Source organism: Hetaerina americana, unplaced genomic scaffold (genome assembly GCF_022747635.1).
Source record: "Hetaerina americana unplaced genomic scaffold, ioHetAmer1.1.p SCAF_11, whole genome shotgun sequence".
Classification (NCBI taxonomy): Eukaryota; Metazoa; Arthropoda; class Insecta; order Odonata; family Calopterygidae; genus Hetaerina; species Hetaerina americana.
Window position 1 is genome coordinate 42,240,437 of NW_027286181.1, and position 22,924 is coordinate 42,263,360.

Below are 22,924 nucleotides of genomic sequence, written 5' to 3' on the forward strand. Positions count from 1 at the left end.
CTCATGCGTTAGATGTCAATACAAAGTATTGTATAGCTTTGAAAATTGTTTAGCATGGCTTGTCTTCGAGTCTGGTAGTACCAATTTTAGTTGCCTCAATATAGCTGAACTTTTTATCATACAAGTTCAAAATTGAATGTGTGTTACGATAGTCAATGTTAGCCCCACCACTAAAATTTGAGAAGTGTTATACGATTGTGAAATGTTTTGCTTCTGAAATGAACCTAAGTCGTATTAGGTTCGACTAAGGTTGACTTTAAGTCAAGTAACGAATAAGGTGATAATTTTTGGGTTCATAATTCACCGCAAAAATTTTGTAAATGGGATGATTCTGATTAACGCGTAGACTACCGATAAAATACTTCCACTGTTTTTTAATTGCATGTTATTTTGACTAACTATATTTTTAACAGTCTAAAAAGAGGCAGTCAGAGGCTAAATTTTTCCTTTCTAAGTGTTATTTGATTGCTTTTTAAACATTATTATTTATTCAATTCAATTTATTAAAAATACTGTTTGTTTTCCCATTAGTTTAATCGGCTCTTCTTCTTTGTGCTATTTGAAATTAATGTTTACAGTTTATAACAAAGTTTTGTAGTTACCTCCGTGTTGAATCATTTTGAAGGAAAGAAGTTTTAATGGCATATCGGTCGGAAATTTGAGTTCCAAAGACCAACGACATCATTCAAAACAGTGCCAACGAAAACCATTTGCCAAAAATTTTACTTGATAAATGTACACTTCTGCATTACACCGATGATTCGGTTACTTAAATACACTCAGCAATGATTAAGAATGGCGAGCAAACAGGTTCCATTATTTAACCGAATTTACTTACTGCACCTCGTAATGCTGTAACTACGCCATTGAGTAATAAAAACTCACACTTAAAATAGCGTGCAGTAGTGCGGATAATATGAACAGTTTTGCGTGATACGGAAAAATTATTAGTGTAATTAAAATCAGTTTTTTAGATTCACGAGATATTCAAACTCATCAGTTGTAATTACTCCTTTTTTTCAAAGAAAAACCTCAGATGCAGGCGTATTTTGCTAAGAAACCATTTCAATTTACCAGGCCACAATGTTTTGTCTGCTATGCGCGTTCTTTTTACATTACTCATCGCCAGTTTCGACCATTTAACCTATTTCACACTCATTGACATAGGATTCACGATGGCCACTTAGATACACATTAACGCGATTTCAAGCTTCATTCATTATCTCTTCAACGATGTTAATTACTTATTCAATCCATTAAGAGTTCCGATACGGTCAGCTACATTTAATGCGCTGAGTTTTCCCTTAAATAGTCTATATAATATTGAACTATTGTAAATTTAATGCTCACTCTTTGCAAGTCAAATGGGGGAATCACATATCAGTTTGATAATGATGTGCGAATTTGAGAATTGTGTTAAATTTCTTTCTAGCAGAGTGGATAAATTTAAATCACTATGCACTCACTATTAACGCAATAATTCTATTTAAGAGAGTAACGGATGTGCTAATATAAAGCCCGCGAAAGGTAACATAAAAATCACCAACTCAGCTAAGGGGGAGGACGTGAAAATTAGCGAGTAGACTGCAAATCATGTAAAAATATCAAGCAGGGGTATTCATTCTTCCGCAGGCTGGAAGTACCCTCTCCCGCTACATAATTCAATTCCCACTCCGGCGTTAAAATCCCAAGCGTCCGTTTTGATGCATGAATCAGTCGGCACGCCGAGAGCTGATTGGAATTTGCGTATGTTTTCGAGTGCCCAAAATGATAGTGTTCCATTCAGGCCGCGAATTCCAGCGGAAGTGGAGAGAGGGAGAAAGAGCGCAAAGTCCGCGAGGTGGGCGGGCCGAGGGAACATCAATTCCACGAGAAGTATCGATGCAGTCAGTCCCTCTTCGCCCAAGTCAGCCAGAGGTGATTTTATTTTACTTTTCCACTCGTTGAAAGGCTCTCGGATCCACTCGGGGAAGAGATGCAGTGCTATTAAAAGATTTCACAGTCGAATGGAATTAAAATTAAAAAAGAAAATTATCGGCTGAAAGATATTCACAGTGTTGAAGAAGTACGTAGCGAAGAGACGGTGAGAGGACGCGTTCGAGATACATGAATCACGGCGTTGCTGTACAAATCAACGACATTTCAGGATGGGTTTTGTAAAAGCGTAGCAGTGATGTTAGCAAACTCAAGAGCACCCAACTGTATAAGAGTCACTGGTTGTTGCCCTCAGCTGGTGAGTTGGAACGTGGCGGCGATACTGAGTCAATTCGAGGGCAACTTGATAACGTTGCACTGACTAAATATCTGTTTACTCTCAACTAATGTGTACAGTGTTCAATACACTGACTGGTGTCCATAAATATTTCTTATAGCGCCGACGCTCATGTAAATGCTCTTTTACCAATAGTGTCTGAATGTGTACACAAATGATTAATTAATATATTCCTTCACATTGTTTAAGTTTATAGTTTACGGACTTAACTATTCGTCTACGTGCCACTGAATTTCAAATTATAAGCTTGTAATAGGTTGTTTAGGGAATATACTATATCACTAACAGAACTGGCAGGACTAACGACCTTTGGCTTAGCTGGCGGAGTCCACAATGTTCACCGGAATAATCCGGGCTGCTTATTTAACAGAGGCATCTTACGAAGAAGAAAAACAAATTTGATTAAAAAATTGCATTCACTGAAAAATAAAACTAGATTGAAAATCAAGATAATCAAAGAGATTCAACCATTGGACTTATCTTTTCTCTGCAAGAAGATTTATTCTAGCATATTTTCCGTGTCTACTAGGATGGAAACAATCAGTTCGTTTAGCTTCTGTTTCGTGCCCTATCGGGAAATTCGTAAACCTCTGGTAGACAAACCGATACCGCCACAACGCCTTCATTGATAAAGTTTTGCTCTAAACATTCCGCGGAAGAAATTGGAAGAACATTTGAGGAGAATGTGAAGGAAGACGAAATCGGATAGAGATCTGGTTTTGGTGGTTTAATCCCACCGCTCCCCGCTAGTCTCTTCCCTTTGACTTCTACTGAGTTCGGTGTAATGCGATTATTTTTATTTTAGAAGATTAGTGATCCCTATAGCAAATGAATGTGAAGTAGGAAATTAGGTGGCAATTTTTCGTTTGCACACGAGTTGCACTTCTCGTAAAAATTCTGAGTGGGCAATCAACTGCAGCGGAATATACCGAAAAAAAATGTAAAATCGACAAGCGGGTGAGCGGGAAAACACGGATGGAGATGATTGTAAAAATCGACGTTTGGGCAAATATCATCAAATATCACGACCGAAATGTAAAACGCGATATGCGATGTTAATACGATTTGCGTGTAATTGATATGCGATTCCGTCCATTCACGTCACGATGTCGATACAATGACGCTTTTGTCCAAATTCGAAAATCGCGCATCCATCAATTCTACTCCTCCTCTCCCGTCCACTCTCCCTTCCCACCCTCCCCTATCCCCATAGATTGAACGGCATTCCAGACCAAGAGCCATTCGGAATCAATTCTCTCCTCGATTCAAATCCAAATCAAGCGGGGTGCTAGAGGGTGGGAGGAAGGGAGCGTGAGTTGGTGGGTGGGTGCTTGTGTGTGAGTGTGGGGCGCTGCGGTGCTGTAATTCGGCACGACTTGTTATTCCGATGCGAGCCAATAAGTCAGCGAGGTTCCTGGTTGGACTCTCCCTCTTTCCCCGCCTCTTTTCTTCTCTCTCTCTCTCTTTCTCCCCTCACCCCACGCCTTCCCCATTTCCGTCCGTGTTTTTGTTGGTTTTAATTGATTCGATATTTTATCATTTTTCCATTTTTATTCTGAGAATAATGCCATTAAGCTCAGGTTCATTCGATGTTTCATTATTTTGTTTTCTTTTTGCGGCAAAAATAACGTTAACGTCGCCTCCGGAAACTCCTCTCAGCACTGCTGAAGCGTGCACGACTTTCGGAGTGAATACAATTTGTACAAAAGCTTGAGAGTTGAGATGAAATTATTTTGATCTTCCCTTTCGCAAATGGGAGTATCTAGCGGATATTTTGTATCATGCCATTCATTTTCATTTTATTCCTCTTATATCCCCTGATTCGTTCAATATGAACGCTAGCACTTCGTTTTTGATAAAATAAACTTGATCTTCTTAAATTACACGAATTTTACAGCATAAAAGTCTTTCGCTTCGAACTCGAGACTCGAACTTCGATATCTAAACGTCCAGCTGAGTCCTTAAACTAATACACAGATCTGGGTTTGATTTCCAGCGAAGGAAAATTAGTTAAACATTTAGCTGGATTTTAATGCAAATTAGCGGATGATTCGGTTAACCTAACGGCCCCGTCATCTCCAAAAACTCTTTGACGTGATTTCTGTACATTGAAAACCATCCTCCGATTGTAATTGTGAATACAATTTGCTATCATGAATGCAGTAAATAATTAACTATCCATCACACCTAGAAATTAGGTAATATTTATTAAATTAATAAAAAAACATTATTTCCATTTATTTTATGTATTCAATTTATTTTCATTTTTATATTTAAATGTTAATAAAATTAAAAGTGCACTTATCAGCGTCGTAAGGCCAATGAATTTTCAAAATTCTTGGCTAACCTAACTACTCGTATAGGAATTTCTAACTTCTACGAATTAAATAATATGTTGCAGGAAGAATGATTTCCTATATTTATCTTCCTGCCTATTGCAAACACATAAATGGATAGTGTATGAGAGATATAGAATTAGCTGAGCCAATTTACACAATGATAAAGTTAATTCAAATAAAGTTAAAGTCATTAATATTTAATAGGAAATTAATTAATAACATTTCTAGCTCTATAAAAACAATTTAAATAGAAAGTAAACTTAGAAATACATTTACAAATACTATTTGTAAAACTATTATTCAAGAGAGATACATTTACACATGTTTTAAATTATGTTAGCATTTAATTGTATGGGTTCGTATCGGGGGGATCGAAAGGGTTTCTTCATTTTCAAACGGAGATTTCAACCCACGCGGAACTCGACAGCGGGTGTGCTCGTGTGTTCTCCCCTTCTGATTACCTGGGAAAGTCCTGTTTTATTTAAAGATAACTCTATTAGCAATAACATCAAGGGCTTTTCCTAAGGCTGCAGCGATATTCCATTTCCAAAGGCTGTAGTGGTATTTATGATTGATTTTGGAAAATCAGTTCACTGATTAAGTTCTCTAATAGAAAATTAGTTAATATTTTTACGTCTGGGTGAAGATATGTTAAAATTATTATTCAATTGTTTTCTTTAAAGTCACAGAATATAACAGTAAGTATATAATATCTTTTATACTTACTGTTCACATATGGGTATTAATATTATTAATATCTTCTTTGCAGGATACTTCTGGCATATAACCGACATCCATTATGACGTCAACTACACCGTAAATGGAGACAGCAGACGAAGTAAGTAGGCAAAATGAAGCAGTGATTTACACTCAAGTATATTTTGTGGCTTAATACTGAATGGTGGTTTTTAATGGACACAAGACTAGAACACACCTACTTTTCTTACAATATTAAGTGTCCCTTCATCCTGAAACCATGATAGATTTTCTGTTTCACATAAGTCATGATTTGTCTTATGTACGTAACCATTGGTCTTTCCTTCAATTTTCCTTACTATTAATTTCTGAAGTAAACCACTGTGCCTTATTGTGTATCCAATCCATCTAGTTCTCCTTTTATCAAAAAGACCATCCTCGTTAAAATTTCAAAAACTGGGATGCCAAGGGAACATTATCTATATTGGTAGTCCATTGCCGAAGTTCAAAAAACAAAGTCGTAGAATATCATTATCTTATTCAGAACACAGACCGCCAATCGACAGAGACAATTCAATAGTAGAATTAGATTCGCAAATCAAAGGTTTTTTATCTCAATACAATAATTGCGACGTTATAATCGGTGGAGATTTCAATGTTCCATCTATTGAATGGAGCACATGTAGTTTTAAAACGGGCGGTAAAGACAAAGATATCTGCGAATCACTATTAAATTCTTTTACGTTGAACTCATTGAATCAGCTCGTCACTTCAGAAACTAGGGGCGATAATATTCTTGATTTGTTAGCAACAAATATTCTCGAAAAAGTCTTAACTATAGAAACTATAGAAGAAAATAAGTGACCATAGGGCAGTAAATGCTAAGTTTTCGCTTCATGGGGTCCGAAATAAGAAGCCTAAAAGGAAAATTTACTTTTTTAAAGGAGGAGACTATATAGACGTGGTATATGTGCTAAAAAGTCGATTTGCAAGTTTTAAGAAAGATAGTAATCACCGAAATATTGAGGACACGTGGCATTACTTCCTTGAGATCACGCGCTCAGCAGTCAACAAGTTCATTCCCAGTAAATTTATAAAAGATAGCATGGAACCCAGATGGTACAACTCGGATGTTAGAAAGCATTATGACGCCAAAGGCTATGCCACGCCATGATGAACAATATTAGGAATGATATCTCTAGTGACAAAAAGTATGAGATCACTTATGATTATAAGACATACATAACGAATGCCAAGAATGAATTTCAGACAACGTTAAGGGAATTCAAAAGGAAATGTTTAGCGGAAAATTTGAAAGAGATTCCAAAAGCATTTTGGTCATGGGTCAGAGATGTTCAGGGAAATAAGTCAACAGTGGATTCACTAAAAAATGACAAAGGCGAAAGTGTAACTAGTAGTTTGGAAAAGGCTAACTTATTAAATTCCTTCTTTCAAAGCGTCTTCACCAATATCTCACAGAATACCCCCTTAGCTTGCCAAATCGTGCCGGTCAACCGATGCCCAAAATTTAAATTTCATATAATGGAATATAACGTTTGCTGAAAAATATGAAGTCTAATAAATCATCCGGGTCCGATGAAATAACCGCTCGTATATTTAAGGATCTAGCTTCGGCGATTGCACCGTATCTGGATATAATATTTGAGAAGTCGCTGGTAGATCACTAGGTTCTCAGAGATTGGAAAACGGCAAACGTAACAACAATATTTAAAAACGGAGACAAAGAGGAACCGAGTAATTACAGACCTATTTCACTCACTTCCATTCCGTGCAAGGTTATGGAACATATATAGTTCGATCGTGAGACACATCGATAATCAGGAGTTATTAATGAAAAATCAGCACGGTTTCCAAATAGGAGATCCTACGAGACACAACTTGCGCTTTTTTCATGATATTCTTATTTCGGGAGAGAGCAATGTTCCATTGGACGCGATTTTTCTAGATTTTAAGAAAGCCTTCGACGAAGTAGTTCATATTTGCGAAGCTAGAAGCATATGCCATCGATAAAAATATCCAGGATTGGATTAAAGACTTTTTTATTGGTCGGGTTCAACGAGAAGTGATAGATTGAGTTAGCACAAATGTAGCAGAAGTTACTTCAGGTGTTCCCCAGGGATGTTCTATCGGACCTCTTTTATTCCTACTTAACGTTAACGACATTGACTCCGTAGTCACTAGTAAGACACGTTTATTTGCCGACGATGCAGTGGTTTACCGTAATATCTGTTATTCTGAGGGCACAGCAGCTTTATCGGATGACATTAATGCTATACAACGCTGGTGCGGCACTTGGAAATTAAAATTAAACTTAACAAAAGCGTAGTGAAGAATGTTTGGAAAGAGAGCAATTCCCGTCCGAACGTCTACTGGTTTGGGAATGCGTAGACTCGATTAAATATCTAGGCATTATCGTTACCTCTCCTGGGTTAAACTCATACGGGGAATAAGTGGAAAAGCTAACAAAAAAATTAGGATTTATTAGATGAGTACTTGTATTAATCTAATCAATCTCATGTAATATGATGGAAAGGTCAAAGAGAAATGTTATCTGTCGTTGGTCAGGCCTCATTTAGAATATGCTGCAAGTATATGGGATCCTCATGAAGTTGGATTAATCGCCTAAATGAATCGCGTGCAGTGTAGAGGAGCTAGATTTGTAAAACGTTATTACGTTCTCTTATGTTAAAGTTAGTAGCGTATCTAAAATATTAGAGCAGCTAGGCTGGGAATCACTTACGGAGCGAAGGTTAAATTACAGATTGAAGGCCTTGCATAAACTGAAATGGAGTCTATTTAACAGTTATGTTAAAAATATATTGTTACCGCATCGTACCACGGTAGGAGAGATCATGTTAGTAAAATGAGAGAGATAAAAAGTGTAGAACAGAAAGATTTAAGATGTAATATTTTACACGTAAGATCAGAGTAACATTGTCCGACCGCGGTAGGGTCATATTCGGGTCAAAATTAGTCTGGTGTGTATTCACCCCCTGCCACACACCTTAGCGGTGGCTGAATGGGCACTAAATTAAAATAAATAAATACGTTAGACATTAGACCCAATTTTAAAGGCTCTTCGAATTTATCTGTTCTTGGTTTCTTCGGTATTGCACCATCACACTCTTCTCGAAAACCTATGGTTGTTTTCCTCTGTCGTAGCTATCTATGGTTATTCTATAGAGGATGTCCTTCGACCAAGTGTCTTAATTATTTCCTCATGTATTTTGTCAGAACCTGGTGCCTTGTTGTTCATAGAGACTCTCACGTAACCCTCCAATTCTCCTACCAGTATTTCAGAGCACCGTTCGCGTTATTCGGTCAATATGTCTTCTTTAATTAAGTCCCCTTTACATTCCGGATGACAAATTAATCAACAATAGCATTAATATATGAGGTGAATTGGAAATGATACACATACGCTTTCAATCGGGTTAACGCGAATAGATTTAACCTCGAGCGAAAGCAACAGTACATACTACGGGTGGTATGTAGTTTTTTATTAGTGTTAACATGAAAGAGAAAGTATCTATAGGTTTTATAGTGATGGATAAAAGTTTTCTTTTTATATATGTATGCTTGCTGATTTATTAAATCATTTACACAGAAAATTTACGTATGCTCCCGATATACCGTTGCGCTCTTTCATTGCATATTTATGGGAATTAGTACATATCAGGCTTATCAAAATTTGTGTAATGTACAATTGTATAATGGTCTACGGATACAACTTTGAAATGAGGACATAGTGAATTTAAGGAGGCACTTGAGGGTTTGACTGAGGTTTGAACGCTATGAATATTTCATATAAAAACTCAAACTCCATTTCCAACTAGATTCAATGTCTGAAGTGAGTATTAAAATTCTGATCATTACGTTTTTTCTTTCATCATGTTCACTTATGCTGAGGACGGAAAAAAACAAGTTACGTAGAATGTTTATGCATATGGAAATTTGAGCTCAATTCATAATAATTTATTTAGAAATTTTATTATTATATAAATAAAAGTTTCGTTCAAAATATATTTTACTGTCATTATTTTTATGCACTGAAAGCCAAATGTGACTACGCAAATTATTTAAGACGTTTTACCCATTCCTTTGTGAACATATTTCATTCATTCGTTTGCTCTATTTTATTTTCTTCGTCTATTATTTTGATGGGTTAAATGGAATTAATTAATTAATGGGTTCAATGGAAGAAGCGACCATTTGGTCTCAATTTCGCCCAAATAAATACCTCTATCTATCTATCTATCTATTATTTTACTTAAGACCAATATTAAATTTAAAAGATATATTAATTAAAATTTTATATTTCAAATGCAATATTGTTGAATATAAATATACCAAATCTATCCACTGAATTAAAATGTTTCTGAGCCCGCTGATTTAATTTCAGCAATAAATTATTTGTTGTAATCCAATTAGAATGCAGTCGAATGAAGGTGGATAACGTGATTATGGAGAAAACTATTCCAGATATCCATAAACGCTCTGATTCGGCACGTAAATAAATAATCCAACGAAAATAGGGTAGCGGTTATGTTTTTAATGCCTTCGTGTATTTTGGAAATCTGGTCGCATTAGTTTCGGCTATAGCGTATCATTAAGTTTTTTCTAAACGTGTGTGTTATTTTCGGTATTTTATACCAGTTGAAAATAATGGGGATTGCTCTTTGAACTGAGCGGAGAGAACGTTGGCGCATTCATTTATACATCTCGGCTGCAGACAAATGAGATGGCAAAGAGAGGGGAAGTCAAATTCCGTAACTTGACAAAATCCAGCATTAAATCACTTCAATGCAGGAGAGAGAACTCCAGGAATGAAGCAGTTTCCTGAGGAAGAATATTCTCCCAAATGCTCAGACACCACCGTGATGCCTCATAAAAGACCTCCGGAAAATTTCAGAACACATATTAGGGGAAAATTGAAAACTTTAAATGACTTTATACTTCAAGATATTCAATGTTTTTAATCAAATATTTATAGTTATCACGTTGTTCACAGCTTGAAACGCTGTTCACAAGGATAGCTATTTATATTCTTTAAACTCAATAAAATACAAAATACTTCTTTCTCGCAATAAAATGGGGTTATAAAATATTCTGGACATCATTTTGGAAACAATAAATTCAATGATTGACCATAAAATGGGATCCCTAGTGAAGTTTAGGAAAAACTGTATTACCCATTTTATGTTTCACTTAAAGAGATCGTAAGTCATGAATATGTTGTTAGCAATGATCTTGTGGTTTAAATTGACATAACAACGATCTACTCCAGTTTAACAAAATTCATGGAAATCTGTCAGCTCACATTTTTTAATGCTAAAGTGAATCCAATAACTTGCATTCTCCATCACCTAGGTGTTATAACGACATATTTACTCAATGATATTAATTACACGAGGTCTGTCCCATAAATACGCGAACTGAGGCCGTAAAAACTTTATTTTGCAAACTTTAGTTGACATAGATTTTGCTCCCTTCAAGAGATTCTCCTTTCGTTGCTATGCACTTATTCTATCTTCTTTTCCACTGTTTTAAGCACCCATGTAAGTCCTCGGCAGTTAGGCTTTTTAGTTGTCTCGTCGTTTCTTGCTTTATTGTGTCCATATCTTCCCAGCAATGTCCCTTGATCACATTTTTGCATTTTGAAAGTAGGAAAAAGTCGCAGGGGGTCAAATCTGGCAAATAAGGTGGATGATCAAGGACGGTGGTTGAATTTTTTTGCCAGAAAATGGCGAATGATCAATACTGCATGTGCAGGTGCATTGTCATGCTGATGGATCCATCCATCGCCCTGAGTTAAATTTGGTCGCACACGACGCACGAGATCTCTCAAACGCTTCAGAACTGTGAGGTATAACTCAGCGTTTACTGTTTGTCCTTCAGGGAGAAATTCTTGATGAACAAAACCTTCGATATCAGAGAAAACCAGGAGCATGACTTTGATTTTCGATCGACCTTTTCTTGAATTTTTGGTTTGATTTAATCCTCTTGAAAACGGATATTTTTTCCAGAGCATTATCAGCAGCTGTCAACATTTCCGTAATTCTTCATAACTTTTACCGCACTTTACCAGAAACTTGGTGTGGGTTGCTCCGTGATTTCTTCAGTTTCCGTTTTCGACAAACTGCAAAAGCAAGGACAACAGAAACTAACATAACTGGCACCATACGAAGATTGCCCAGCACAGACGGCTCATTGGGTCTCAGGCAGCTAGCGCCGCTCTTGTGAGCGGTTATAGTCCGCATCATGGCCGCCAGATTTGCGACAATTCATGTATTTATTGGATAGAACTTGTATACTGATATTATCTGACTTAGGGATTTTTCAAAATTCCTTTGGGATAACTCTCCTCTCTACAAACACCCTGAAATTCGGTACCACGATAAACATTTCTTATATTCCATATACTTCCTTCGTACATCCTTTCTGTCCAACATGCCTATCCTACTCCTACCCCCTCCTCGTTTGTTTTTCCCCAATTTTCCCCTCCAGTTTTCTACGTATTATTGCCGATAAAAATGCTCTGTTGGCTAGATCTTTCCTGCCTTCTTTGCAACTATCCTAACAATTATTTTCACCTCCTCCACCATGTCTAGTACTTCTATTTACATTTACTTCTATTTACAAATACTTTCTTCCCTTTAATTTTTTACATCCTTCTCCTCGTACACATTTCATAAGCCTTCGATATACGCCAAAAGCCTTGGATGGCGATGTTAAACTACGCAACTTTTTGAGGATTCCATTAGAAATTTAAATAGGAGTTACCCTTACTCGTGACCTTCCCTGGGTGAATGCGGAGAATATGTGGGTAAGCCAACAAAAAATTAGGAAATATTGGAAAAGCATTGGGGAAATGTGATGAAAAGGTTAAAGAAAAATATTATTTTTCGCTTGTTAGGCCTCATTTAGAATATGCTGCCAGTATATGTGGTCCTCATGAAGTTGGATTGATTGTCGAATTGGATCGTCTGCACCGTAGAGGAGCTTTATATATAAAACTTTGCGATGGCAAGTTGAGTATCGTATCAAAATTGTTTAAGGATGTAGGTAGGGAATGACTCATGGATCGAAGTTTAAATTACAGATGAAATCTCTTGCATAAATTAGAAGATGTCTTTTTAGCAACTATATTAAAAATATGCCCCATTGTACTACGGATGGATCTATAGGAGATATCATGTCAATAAAATTAAAGAGATAAAGTCCAGAACATATAGATTTGAGATGCCAATGTTCCACGCACGATAAGGGATCAGAATAAAATAATGTTTGTCCGACCGTGCCAGGAGTGAAAGGTGTTTTGGGTCCAGGTTAGTCTAGTGTGTATTCCCCCCTTACCACACACCCTAGTGTGGCAAGGATGTGGCTTCCAAGGTATTTAATAAAATTAAAAACTAAAATATAAATTGTTGGGGCACAGTATTCATACTGGTTAATGATAATCGTATGACAGTAGCACATTGCTTTGAAGCAGAGAAAGATGATTTTACGTGATTTCTCTTCTACGTTAGTATCATCTTAGTAATTTAAAACTATTGGGATTGATAAAATCACATAGGAAAATCTATTTCTGGGTGAAATAGAGGAGTCGAAAGAGCGGTTATTACATGCATATGCATGGTCATTTTTAACGTACAAATGAACAACTCTCTATCTTTAGGTTTTAGCGCGTGAGAAAGTCATTGAAATAGGTCTCGTTTTCCGGAAAATTAACCTATGTGTTTCGGGGGATCCCTCTCAAAACATACAGTGAATACATATATTGTACACACGAAAACAAAATATTGGTTACCTTTGGTGCGCTTCGTGCCGTAAACATCCCGTCCTGTGCTCTATAGGTTTATTTTGTGAAAGTGTTTTCGTTTCGAGAATTGTTGTCTTTTCGCTTTGATGGAAGTGTTCTTACAAAATATTTTAAGAATAAAACTGTTTCGAGATACCATGAAATTCAGTGAAGGTGTCAATTTTCATTAACCTTCCGTATTGGGTTATATTAGGTCATGAATATATATATATATATATATATATATATATATATATATATATATATATATATATATAGTACAATACACAGTAACACACAATATAGAAACACAAAAAAAGAAGAACACTCACACGTTATTTCTTGATATTTCGACGGAAACAATCCGTCTTCATCTGAAGATATAGAACTTCTATATCTTCAGATGAAGACGGATTGTTTCCATCGAAATATCAAGAAATAACGTGTGAGTGTTCTTCTTTTTTTGTGTTTCTATATTGTGTGTTACTGTGTATTGTACTATTCGGCACTTCCGTGTTACGTCTACGAAAGCGCATATATATATATATATATATATATATATATATATATATATATATATATATATATATATATATATATATATATATATATATACATATATATATAAAAGGTCCGAGTAATGAAAAAATGATGATATACGGTATGTACTCATAATAGATAATTTTGTTTATTTTGCGTAAAATAATAATTTTTGACTTTCAAGTTACATATATATCATGCCTGGCATTTATAAGTGCCCGAAAAAGGTTACCTGGTGTACAAAAATCAGTTTCCATCAATAGCCCATGACCGAGTTCCACAAACCAAGGCGTACTGCACCACAGTGGCTTTGACAGTCTACATGATGAAATTTACTTTTCTATATAATTTCATGCATGTAGTTGTGCCAACATTTTACACCCTCTCACGTAATTTCCCAGTTGAATCTATTTTCCGTCGACCCGCACGAAATCCGCTTGCTCCAATATAATCGATGTTAATCTAAAGGTTTATCCATTGTTTATGTAAATAATTTTTTTTTAATTATCCCCGGCATATGACACGTCTCTTCTCTGCACACAGTGTGTTGGAGGCCCGAGCACGGCATGGGTGGTAACGGAGGCGGGTCACGCCGTCCCGCCGGCAGGTTTGGCGACTACAGCTGCGACTCTCCCTGGCGACTGGTGGAGTCTGCCGCGAGGGCCATGAAGAGTCTTCACGGAGACAACATTGAGTTCGTCCTCTGGACTGGGTAAGTACTGACTCCAGCGTGCTAAAGTTGTCCTCTTCACCAAGTGGATGATGGAAATGACAATCTGAGGCCCGTTTCTCAAATTCACGAGACGATAATCAGAAAACTCCTAAATTTAAAGTATAACTTTCTGATTCGCTTACTGTAAACTATCGGCCAGTAACAAGTTCTGCGCCGTCGTTGGACTATGTATGTCCAGATTAAAAATGCTTGTCAATAGTGTAGTAGCCTTGATAAAAAAGCCAATAATCAATTTTTATATTTTTAATTATTGTTCAACTAATCAAAGTTAAAAATGGAGAATCTGATTCATATTATATCAACATGAGATTGTAACGTGTGATACTAAAAACTTTCTATAAATGGTTTTAGATTTGGCAAATTATCCATTAAATTAAAGTTACAAACTATCGATGAAACTATCCAATTTGTCGTGAATCTCCACCCTTAGGAAGTTTTAAAATCAAATGAAATAGTCTTATAACTTTTGGTGCTCAACAGATCATCAAATATCCATATTCAATAAAGAGTTTTCCAGCTTGTTACAAGACTGGATATTTAGTTAAAAAATATTTAATTCCATGGAATATAATGGAATATAAAATTCTGTACATATATGTTATGAGTAATTGCTCCCGAAACAAACATTTCATGGTGTACAAAAATGACTATTTCAACTTTATTGCTTACTTGTAACCAATAAGTAACACAGTTTCAGCCGTAAAATGGTGAACATTCTTCATGATGAAAGGAGACTTTTTGATTTTTCACATGGAATATTTTTATTACGACCTAGACTTCGTTAAAGCTAATTATTTTCAAGTCTAAACTGTGATCGAACATCAAGATGCTAGACGCTGTAACGAAACTTGGGTCGTGATAAAAATATTCCATGTGTAAAAGCAAAGTGTTTTCTTTCATCTTACATGTACCTTTTTTATTCCAAAAAGCTTCTCAAAAGCTAATTTAGTAAAGAAATGGACCCTGAAAACGGAATTTGTAGATGTTCATGTAGTTTTGACAGCGCTCACTCGATGGTTAGGTGTATCCAAATCACAGTCACTACTAATATCTGGTGGCGAACACCTGTTCAGTAATGTAATGTGTCCATCACTTCGATGATGGAGATATTCCGTTCCTGTGTGTCAGCGAGATACGACAGTGTAACAATGGATGTCACGTCGAACTTTTATGAAACGTATATATACCCATGGGAAATGACTGAATAATAAAATTTACTACATGACAAAATATTTTCATGTTCCATTGGAAACACATTTAAATTAGTTGAATGGTAATTTCTTTGCATACGTAATCACTCTTTTTGAGAATTAAATAAAATCGTTTACAGATATAATGCTACTGTTTTTCAATTTTGTATTGTGATATAATCATGAGTAGTTTTCAAAGCCTATTTAGCGCTTTGCAAAGCTTAAATGAGGCACTAAAACTTAAATTCTGGACGCTAAAAATCCGCGTTTAACTCACGTTACCACCCGTTTACAATCTTGTTCAATTTATGTCTCGCATTAAATTGTTTTTTTAATTGAAATACATGTTTTAGTTTGATACTACACATTTAACGTCTTTGGTAATTTTGAAAGGTCGCGTAAAATAGAACCCAAAACCGAGGAATATCTGCGTTAATACCAGGGAAAAAGTAATTTACATAAAATCCGAAGATTAAAAAGAAACAAGTCTTAAATTTATTTGGTTAATATGCCTTATATGGGGCACAATCAATGGCCACGATATGACCTCTATCTTTTCTCGCTCTACGCTATTCTCATCGGAGTTTCCCATTGGTGGAGAGATTTGGGGGGATCACTTGATTCACGGAATCACGTTCACATGACAAGTAGTTGAACTAAGGCATATCCAAAGTTCTCATTCTTGTTGTGATGCGTGCTTCCAGTTTAAAATTGGAGCTAGCTTCAAAGAATTGGATAGAAATGTCATTGTTTTTTTCTTCATTAATATTCTCTTAAGGATGCACTTTTAGGCATTCTTATCACTGTACGCTCGAGAAGAACTGACAATATCAAAAAAACACGCACGTGCTTAAAACATGTTTGAAATCACAGCGACGAGTGTAAATAAACGATGTATTTAAACCATGAAGTGAAATTGTTGTTAATCGAAAACCAGAAATGATTGGTTGAGAGGAATATTTTTAAGTTTCTATACTCACAATGACTGAAATGAACTTCGTGATATAAGCAAATCATCATTTTCAATGGGGAAATTATTAATGTGATTTTATTACCCTAAATTATTTAAGTACTCACCTATGAGTCTGATACTGTCACCATTCTAATCCGAGGTACATTTTTATCTTACCTATCTAGCAGGAGAAAGTAGCAGAAGACGTCCGCAGCAGAATTAGTTTCAGTCAATACGTCCTCTTTCAATGTCATTTTTCAATTGAAAACGAGGATTGTAAATCATTTTTGCAAGCAGAGTTTATTGCAAAGCTGTTAATCTTTGTCTTTCATTTGCGTACATTGGCGCGAACCAAAAAAAAGGGGGTAGTGCAGCAGTGTCCCCCGTGTTTTATTTTTTCCCGAGATTTTGTTTTAATTTCATCAATTCACACAATGGCACACAGTTGGTCCCTTCCAATTTCGAATTCATCTCTTGCCGTTTGTATTAATTCCCTTGGTTCATACAAACAAAAGGGAACCCACACTCCTCGTCTGAATGCAAACAAATTCCGACACAAAATATTTGGATGCAACGCTTCAGGGGATGCATAATCGCAGCCAAAACACACTCGCTACATTATTTTTTTTCCCCGAGCCCTTTAATTCTATCTGCTTCCGTCCGCACGCCGCCGCCGAAGAATATGCAAAGAGCGTCCCTAGACTTGGCTTTGCCATTCATTTGAACAAAGGGAAATTTCATTTCACTGGAAACATTTATTATGTCATATATTCGGCGAATCAAATCCAAGGAGAAATATACACACAGCGTAATTTGAATACTTTCTTCTGTTTACCGATCCTCGCTGCTATTTCCATTAGGCGCCGTTGCGTGCATTCCAAATCACAGAGGAAACCCTTTCTTTTCCCATCCTGTTATTTTACTCAGCTCTTGTATATGTGCTTAACTACTTTTTCCTTGAATTCCATTCCATTTTTTTCCTGTTACGTAACTCTTATACGTTTTATGCTTGCCTATCCATTCTCAACGGTTAAAGACATATGAATCGTTGAACATGCATCCTTACAATGCAGGAAGATGCCAAAGTGAGGCTTTACTTTATAGTTTTTCCATTGAACGAAATATTCCACTTAGCTGGATGCGATTGGCCAAATATTTCCTGAATGCCAGTGTGGTGATAAATCCTTCAATGAATTTTTCGTGAATTTACAAGGAAAAATAAACATTATCTAGGAAAATAAAATTTAAAATGTAAAATAAATTGACAACCCGTGCCATCGATTGCACATATTTTAGTGGAGTTGTCTTCGAATGTGGACTAGGAAGTTCATTGTAAGGGAACAATTGTTAAATGACGCATCGAATAATTGAAGAAATGAGATTTCATTTTCAATATAGAGATATAATGCTACAGCTAATTGACAGCTAAATTCCAACATAGGAGACATAACGGATGTCATTTCCATTTCTGTAGTGTAATTGATATAATAGTCATTTCCAAAAATTATCGATGTGCTCTTTTCATTACTGTGAGCGATTATGTATGCAAAATTAATTATATTTAAAATGATAACATTTTCGGGTTGGGATGGTTGTGTGTTCGATGGCTTTCCACCACTTGGGCCTGAGTTAAAATCCTGGAAATGACAAGTATTTATTACAGGCATTCCGATCCATAATTGGCAGGAGAGCACATCAGGAGGAGTACGACGTCCTCGTAGAGAAGGTTAAATTGTGTGACCACCACCTGGGCAGCTTTTTTAAAGAGTAGATTCATGACAGTGCCGGGTTCCTTCTCTAATTCCCCAATTCCTTCAATGATCTACTTTTAATAAATTACCTTCCTATTCCCATTTCTACAAAGAACCTCGACTGTCGGTCGCCTCTCCTAATAACTACTACTGCGAATGTTTACAAGAAGGTTAATTAAATAGTTAGTTTTGAAGGTGTTCATCCGCGTATATTCTTTGCCTAAAGTATGAATGCCGTGTTTTCTTTTTTTCCTTAGTAAAAATTTAAATAAACTGTCGCCTTTTTAATAAAACTATACCGGGTTAATGCCTGAAAAACTTTTTCAACCAATCATTCTGCGAAACCTTTCTCAAAAAAGTAGAGAATTACAAGTATTAATTAGGATCAATGATCTAGGTCTCTTCCTATAGCTTGAAATTCAATACACTTGGGGGATCGAGATGGTGCGGGGGCTAACGTATTGGCTTCCCACCCTGAGGGCGCGGGTTCAAATCCCGGCGGTGTTGAATATTTTTCAGAGGTATCTCGATCCCTACTTGAGGTGCTTTGTGGAGGGCACTTTGAGTGAGTACGCCGTCCGTCGGATGGGACGTTAAACTGCGGACCCCTTGGCGCCTTTCGTAAAGAGCAGGCTAATGCCGACGCCGGGTTTCTCTCCACCCTTCATCCTTTCCTGTCCATCCCCTATGGCGCAAATGACCTTAGCTGTCGGTCGCCTCCCCTTAAAACTACTACTACTACTCAATACACTTGAGGGACATCCATTTACCTAGATCTTCACGGGCAGAAGCTATGTCAATTGATCTTGGTAGGGTCACCCACAATAGAATAGTTGAAGGGTAGGATCCATGCGAAAGGTTGAGTCCCGCCTAGGGTCTGCTGCTCATTAGGGTAGCAGAAAAGCCATCTGTCACTAGTAGGGTAGCAGTGAATGAAAGTGATGATATCAAGTTAGAAAAACTCCTGTGGTAAGAAACGGAAAAAGCGATTATCTCTCTCACGAAATCCTGACGGATACGGAATGTTGCAATAAATGTTGAAAACTGCGGGATTCAGACGACAGGTGAGGGTTCTGCTTTTGGCAGCTTGAAGGGCAAGGCCTCCTCAAACGTTATCCTACGTAATCCATGCCCAAAGATTAAATAGCAGCAGAGGTGATAAAGAAAGTTGATAGATATATTCGGACTAAGAGTTAGGGCGGTGTTGAGGACTGGGAGGTGATTAAATATAAAACAAGGGAAGGTCAATGAAAGAGATTAAAATTAATGAAACGAACTCAGCACTTATAGAGTTTACTTGGTGACAATTATTCGTTGGGGCGATGAATTTGACATAGTATACGATATGCTAGACAAAATGATAGCCACTGTTTCTTAAATACTATGTTTGTTAACGATGGCGAATTTATCTGTGGTGTTTGAAAAAGATAACAATGAGGATAAGAAAAAGATAGAAAATTTGTTTCAGAGCAAATAAATGCCGCTTTATCAATGGTTTTCTAAAAAAAGGACTTAACCCTGACTAGTTCCTGGTTTAAACACCAAAATTTCACAATAAAATTTTAGGGATATGGTAGGGGAAAAACATATTATATTGTGGTTGGGTATAATATTGTGACACCTTCGTCAATTTGCAGACCTTTCCAGGAGCGTTTGTGGATTTGTAACATAATTTAATGATGATGAGTGCGGCATTAAATTCAAGATTGTTGCAAAGAAAATGGAATGCCTAAACTTTTTCTGGGACCAAAAGGAATTAACGTCTGAAACTAGTTGATGAAATTGAATTGACTCGAGGCAATGGAATTGGGGCACTAGAAGAAAAGTGAAAACACCTCAATAATGGTAAACAGAAGCTGAAAGCGAAACAATGGGTATGGCGAATAAGAAAAGGACCAGGTAGCATGTGTTACAAATGAGATAATTAGAGAGATAAATGAGAGTAGGAAAGAAAAATGTGTCGTGACGTGAACTATCATCAACGAGAATTGTTAGACCAGCCCTTATTTCAAGGGTCAGAAGGAAATGGACATTATTTTCTTTTGTTTGTTCCATCGAAGTCTTAAATTAGGACCTTCGTGTTTCGAGCGTTGATATTTTATTTTATTTTGTTCGAGGAGCAAGAGACTTCTTTGAATCACTGACGAAGGAAACACAAACGGGGACTCAATTCCAAGATGAGGTGAGAATGCCTTGTTCTGTTCCGCACCAACCGCTCACACTCCAAATCCCCACCCTCTCCTTCTACGGCCCTTAAATACTCCTCCTCCTCCACCCCCTCAATCTCCCCTTCTCGGGCCCATTCCGGTTTCTCTTTCGCGTACTTGCCTGACACGAGCCTCCGCTAGAAGCCGCACTGGATAATGACAATATGCTAATCACATAGGGTGGGAAATGGAGAAAAGGATTACTTTTCCGCGGCGCTGGTAAAAAAAAGGGGTGGGAAGACTGTTTTGCAATTTCCTCCCTCCCGCCTCCTCTTTTGTACATATCTGTGAGCTAATGAGTTACCTTATTTCCCTTCTCCCTCTTACCGCTCCGCCTTTGTTATTCATGCTTTTAAGTGGTTCGCGTTGACGGAATTCGTCTCTTTCCCAAAACACTGGTTCCGTCTCTCTCCTCCCCCCCCTCTCTCCATCTCTCACTCCACCCCACCTCACCGTTTCTTTTGCTTACCCCATAAAACCTGATCCCTTCCCTTTTCCCTTCAAAAAATAAATCTCGTCCTTTTACCCTTTTCACTTCACTCTTCGTCTTTGCCACTTATCTTTTCATCCCAATTTTTCCTCGAGCGGAGTCTTAATTTTTACTTTTCCTTCCCAAAATCCTGTCCTCTGGGCTGAGAATAAATTTATATTCCTATGCATAAATCTGAATTTGCAATTGAAAAATCGTCATTAAACATCTTTATATGGGGCTGCCTTTAGCAACGAGATGAGATTATGGGAAGATAGTTGATTGAATACAGCAAAACAAACATCGTGGACTTGAAAGTATTTGGATTAATCATTTGTAAAGCTAACACTATTGCGATGCTCCATTTGTGTGGAGTAGCAGATGGATATATAAAAGTAAAATCCGGATTCTTTAGAATAATGGAACACTTCACAAATATAGTCGAAGTGGAAATGTTTGGTCAATAATCGTTAATTTTTTTCTTATATTTCATATTTTTACCTCGAAAATAATCAGGAGTCTTATCTAATTAAAATTTGGTGACGATGTTTTGCTTTTAAACAAGACTAGTTTTTTTGCAGATTCAAAGTGTGAGGGATTTGTTTAGCCATTCTGGGGACAAATCTTTCGCGGTATAAATATAAATTGATTCATCATTATTCATGAAAAATACTGATGAATGTGAACTCAATAAGTTAATGAATTTTTTTGACCCAATCAACCATTTTTGTAATATTACAAGTATGTTCATAATAATTTTCCATTCGCCAACCGGGAGAGTGTGGTAACTTTCTTCAGTCCTGCATTGTGTGTAACGAAACGATGCAGCCTCGTAAAAGAAACTCTAATGCATATTAGAACATCGAATATAAGTCATAAACTTGAAATAAAATAGAGCAATGTCAAGAAGGAATACATTTTAGAAGACACTGATTAATTTGTATGAAGACAGAGGATTTATAGATCAAGGCGGTGGAATGTTTTTCGACTAGAAATTAATGATATTTTTTTCCAAAATATTGAATTCGTTTTCAAATTAGTGGTTATTTCTATTTTTAAGAGACCACTCATGATAGCTTATTTCCATCCTTGGTTCTGTGCTATGATTGACGAAACGTAACGGCTTTTAGGCTGTGAAAGTTATTCATTCTGTCAGGGAAACTATCACCCAATTTTTTAATACTTATAGCATCAGTTCAAATTTTGTCTCCTGTAAGACAAAATATGACACTTTTCGCAGAATATTTCCTGGTCAAATACTATCAGACCTTGCCGATCCTCTTCAAATCTCGATTATAATGGAATCCATTTGAGGGAAAAGAAGAAGAACAAAGGAGGAAATATAATAGTGAGGCCACTTAGGTTTCCATTTCTCCCCGCTGTTGACGAAATTCAAGGAAATCCCTTACCTCTAGTCTCATGCTCTAATTATTATTTCCATAAATCCGGTGGGAATCATGGGCGCGGTTAAATTGACGGTATAATGAAAACGTTCGTTAAATTGGCACTTATGGCCTTTCAAAAACTTAGATTATCGCCGTCCTGAGTAGCCGAAGTGTACTCCAACCATTTGTATGCAAAAATAAAAGAGTTTGTTTCTCTAATTATAATTGGTTATCTTAGCGATTTGCGAGCTGCTCTAAACTTATGGAAATGAGAGTATATTCAAGCGTTTGCCTTGTCGTGGAAAATAAGTTACTGAGATACTTTATCCCAGTTCTTGATTGATACACTTTCACGCAAAGATGCTACCTACGAGTATAATCCATGAGTGCTGAAAATAAGCGAAATATGCGGAAGTAGAAAATAGACAGGTTTTTTACAGGTTTTTAACTTAGAAGTGAATGTGTAGGTGATGTAGACCAAACGAGAGGATAATTATGTGTAGCGTAATTCATAATAGCTGTCAGAGACCGCCTAAAATATACACTTGGCAAATAGTTTACGTTAAAT

General features: G+C 36.6%; 1 protein-coding gene across 1 annotated transcript in view; it reads left to right on the plus strand.

Moving 5' to 3' along the window:
• The window catches only part of LOC139700865 (acid sphingomyelinase-like phosphodiesterase 3b), a 505,549-nt gene that overhangs the window by 330,563 nt on the left and 152,062 nt on the right, over positions 1-22,924 (plus strand). The window contains exons 4-5 of the mRNA XM_071599300.1: positions 5,381-5,449; positions 14,213-14,381. Of these exons, the coding sequence (XP_071455401.1) occupies positions 5,381-5,449; positions 14,213-14,381 (238 nt within the window). The remainder of the gene's footprint in view (positions 1-5,380; positions 5,450-14,212; positions 14,382-22,924) is intronic.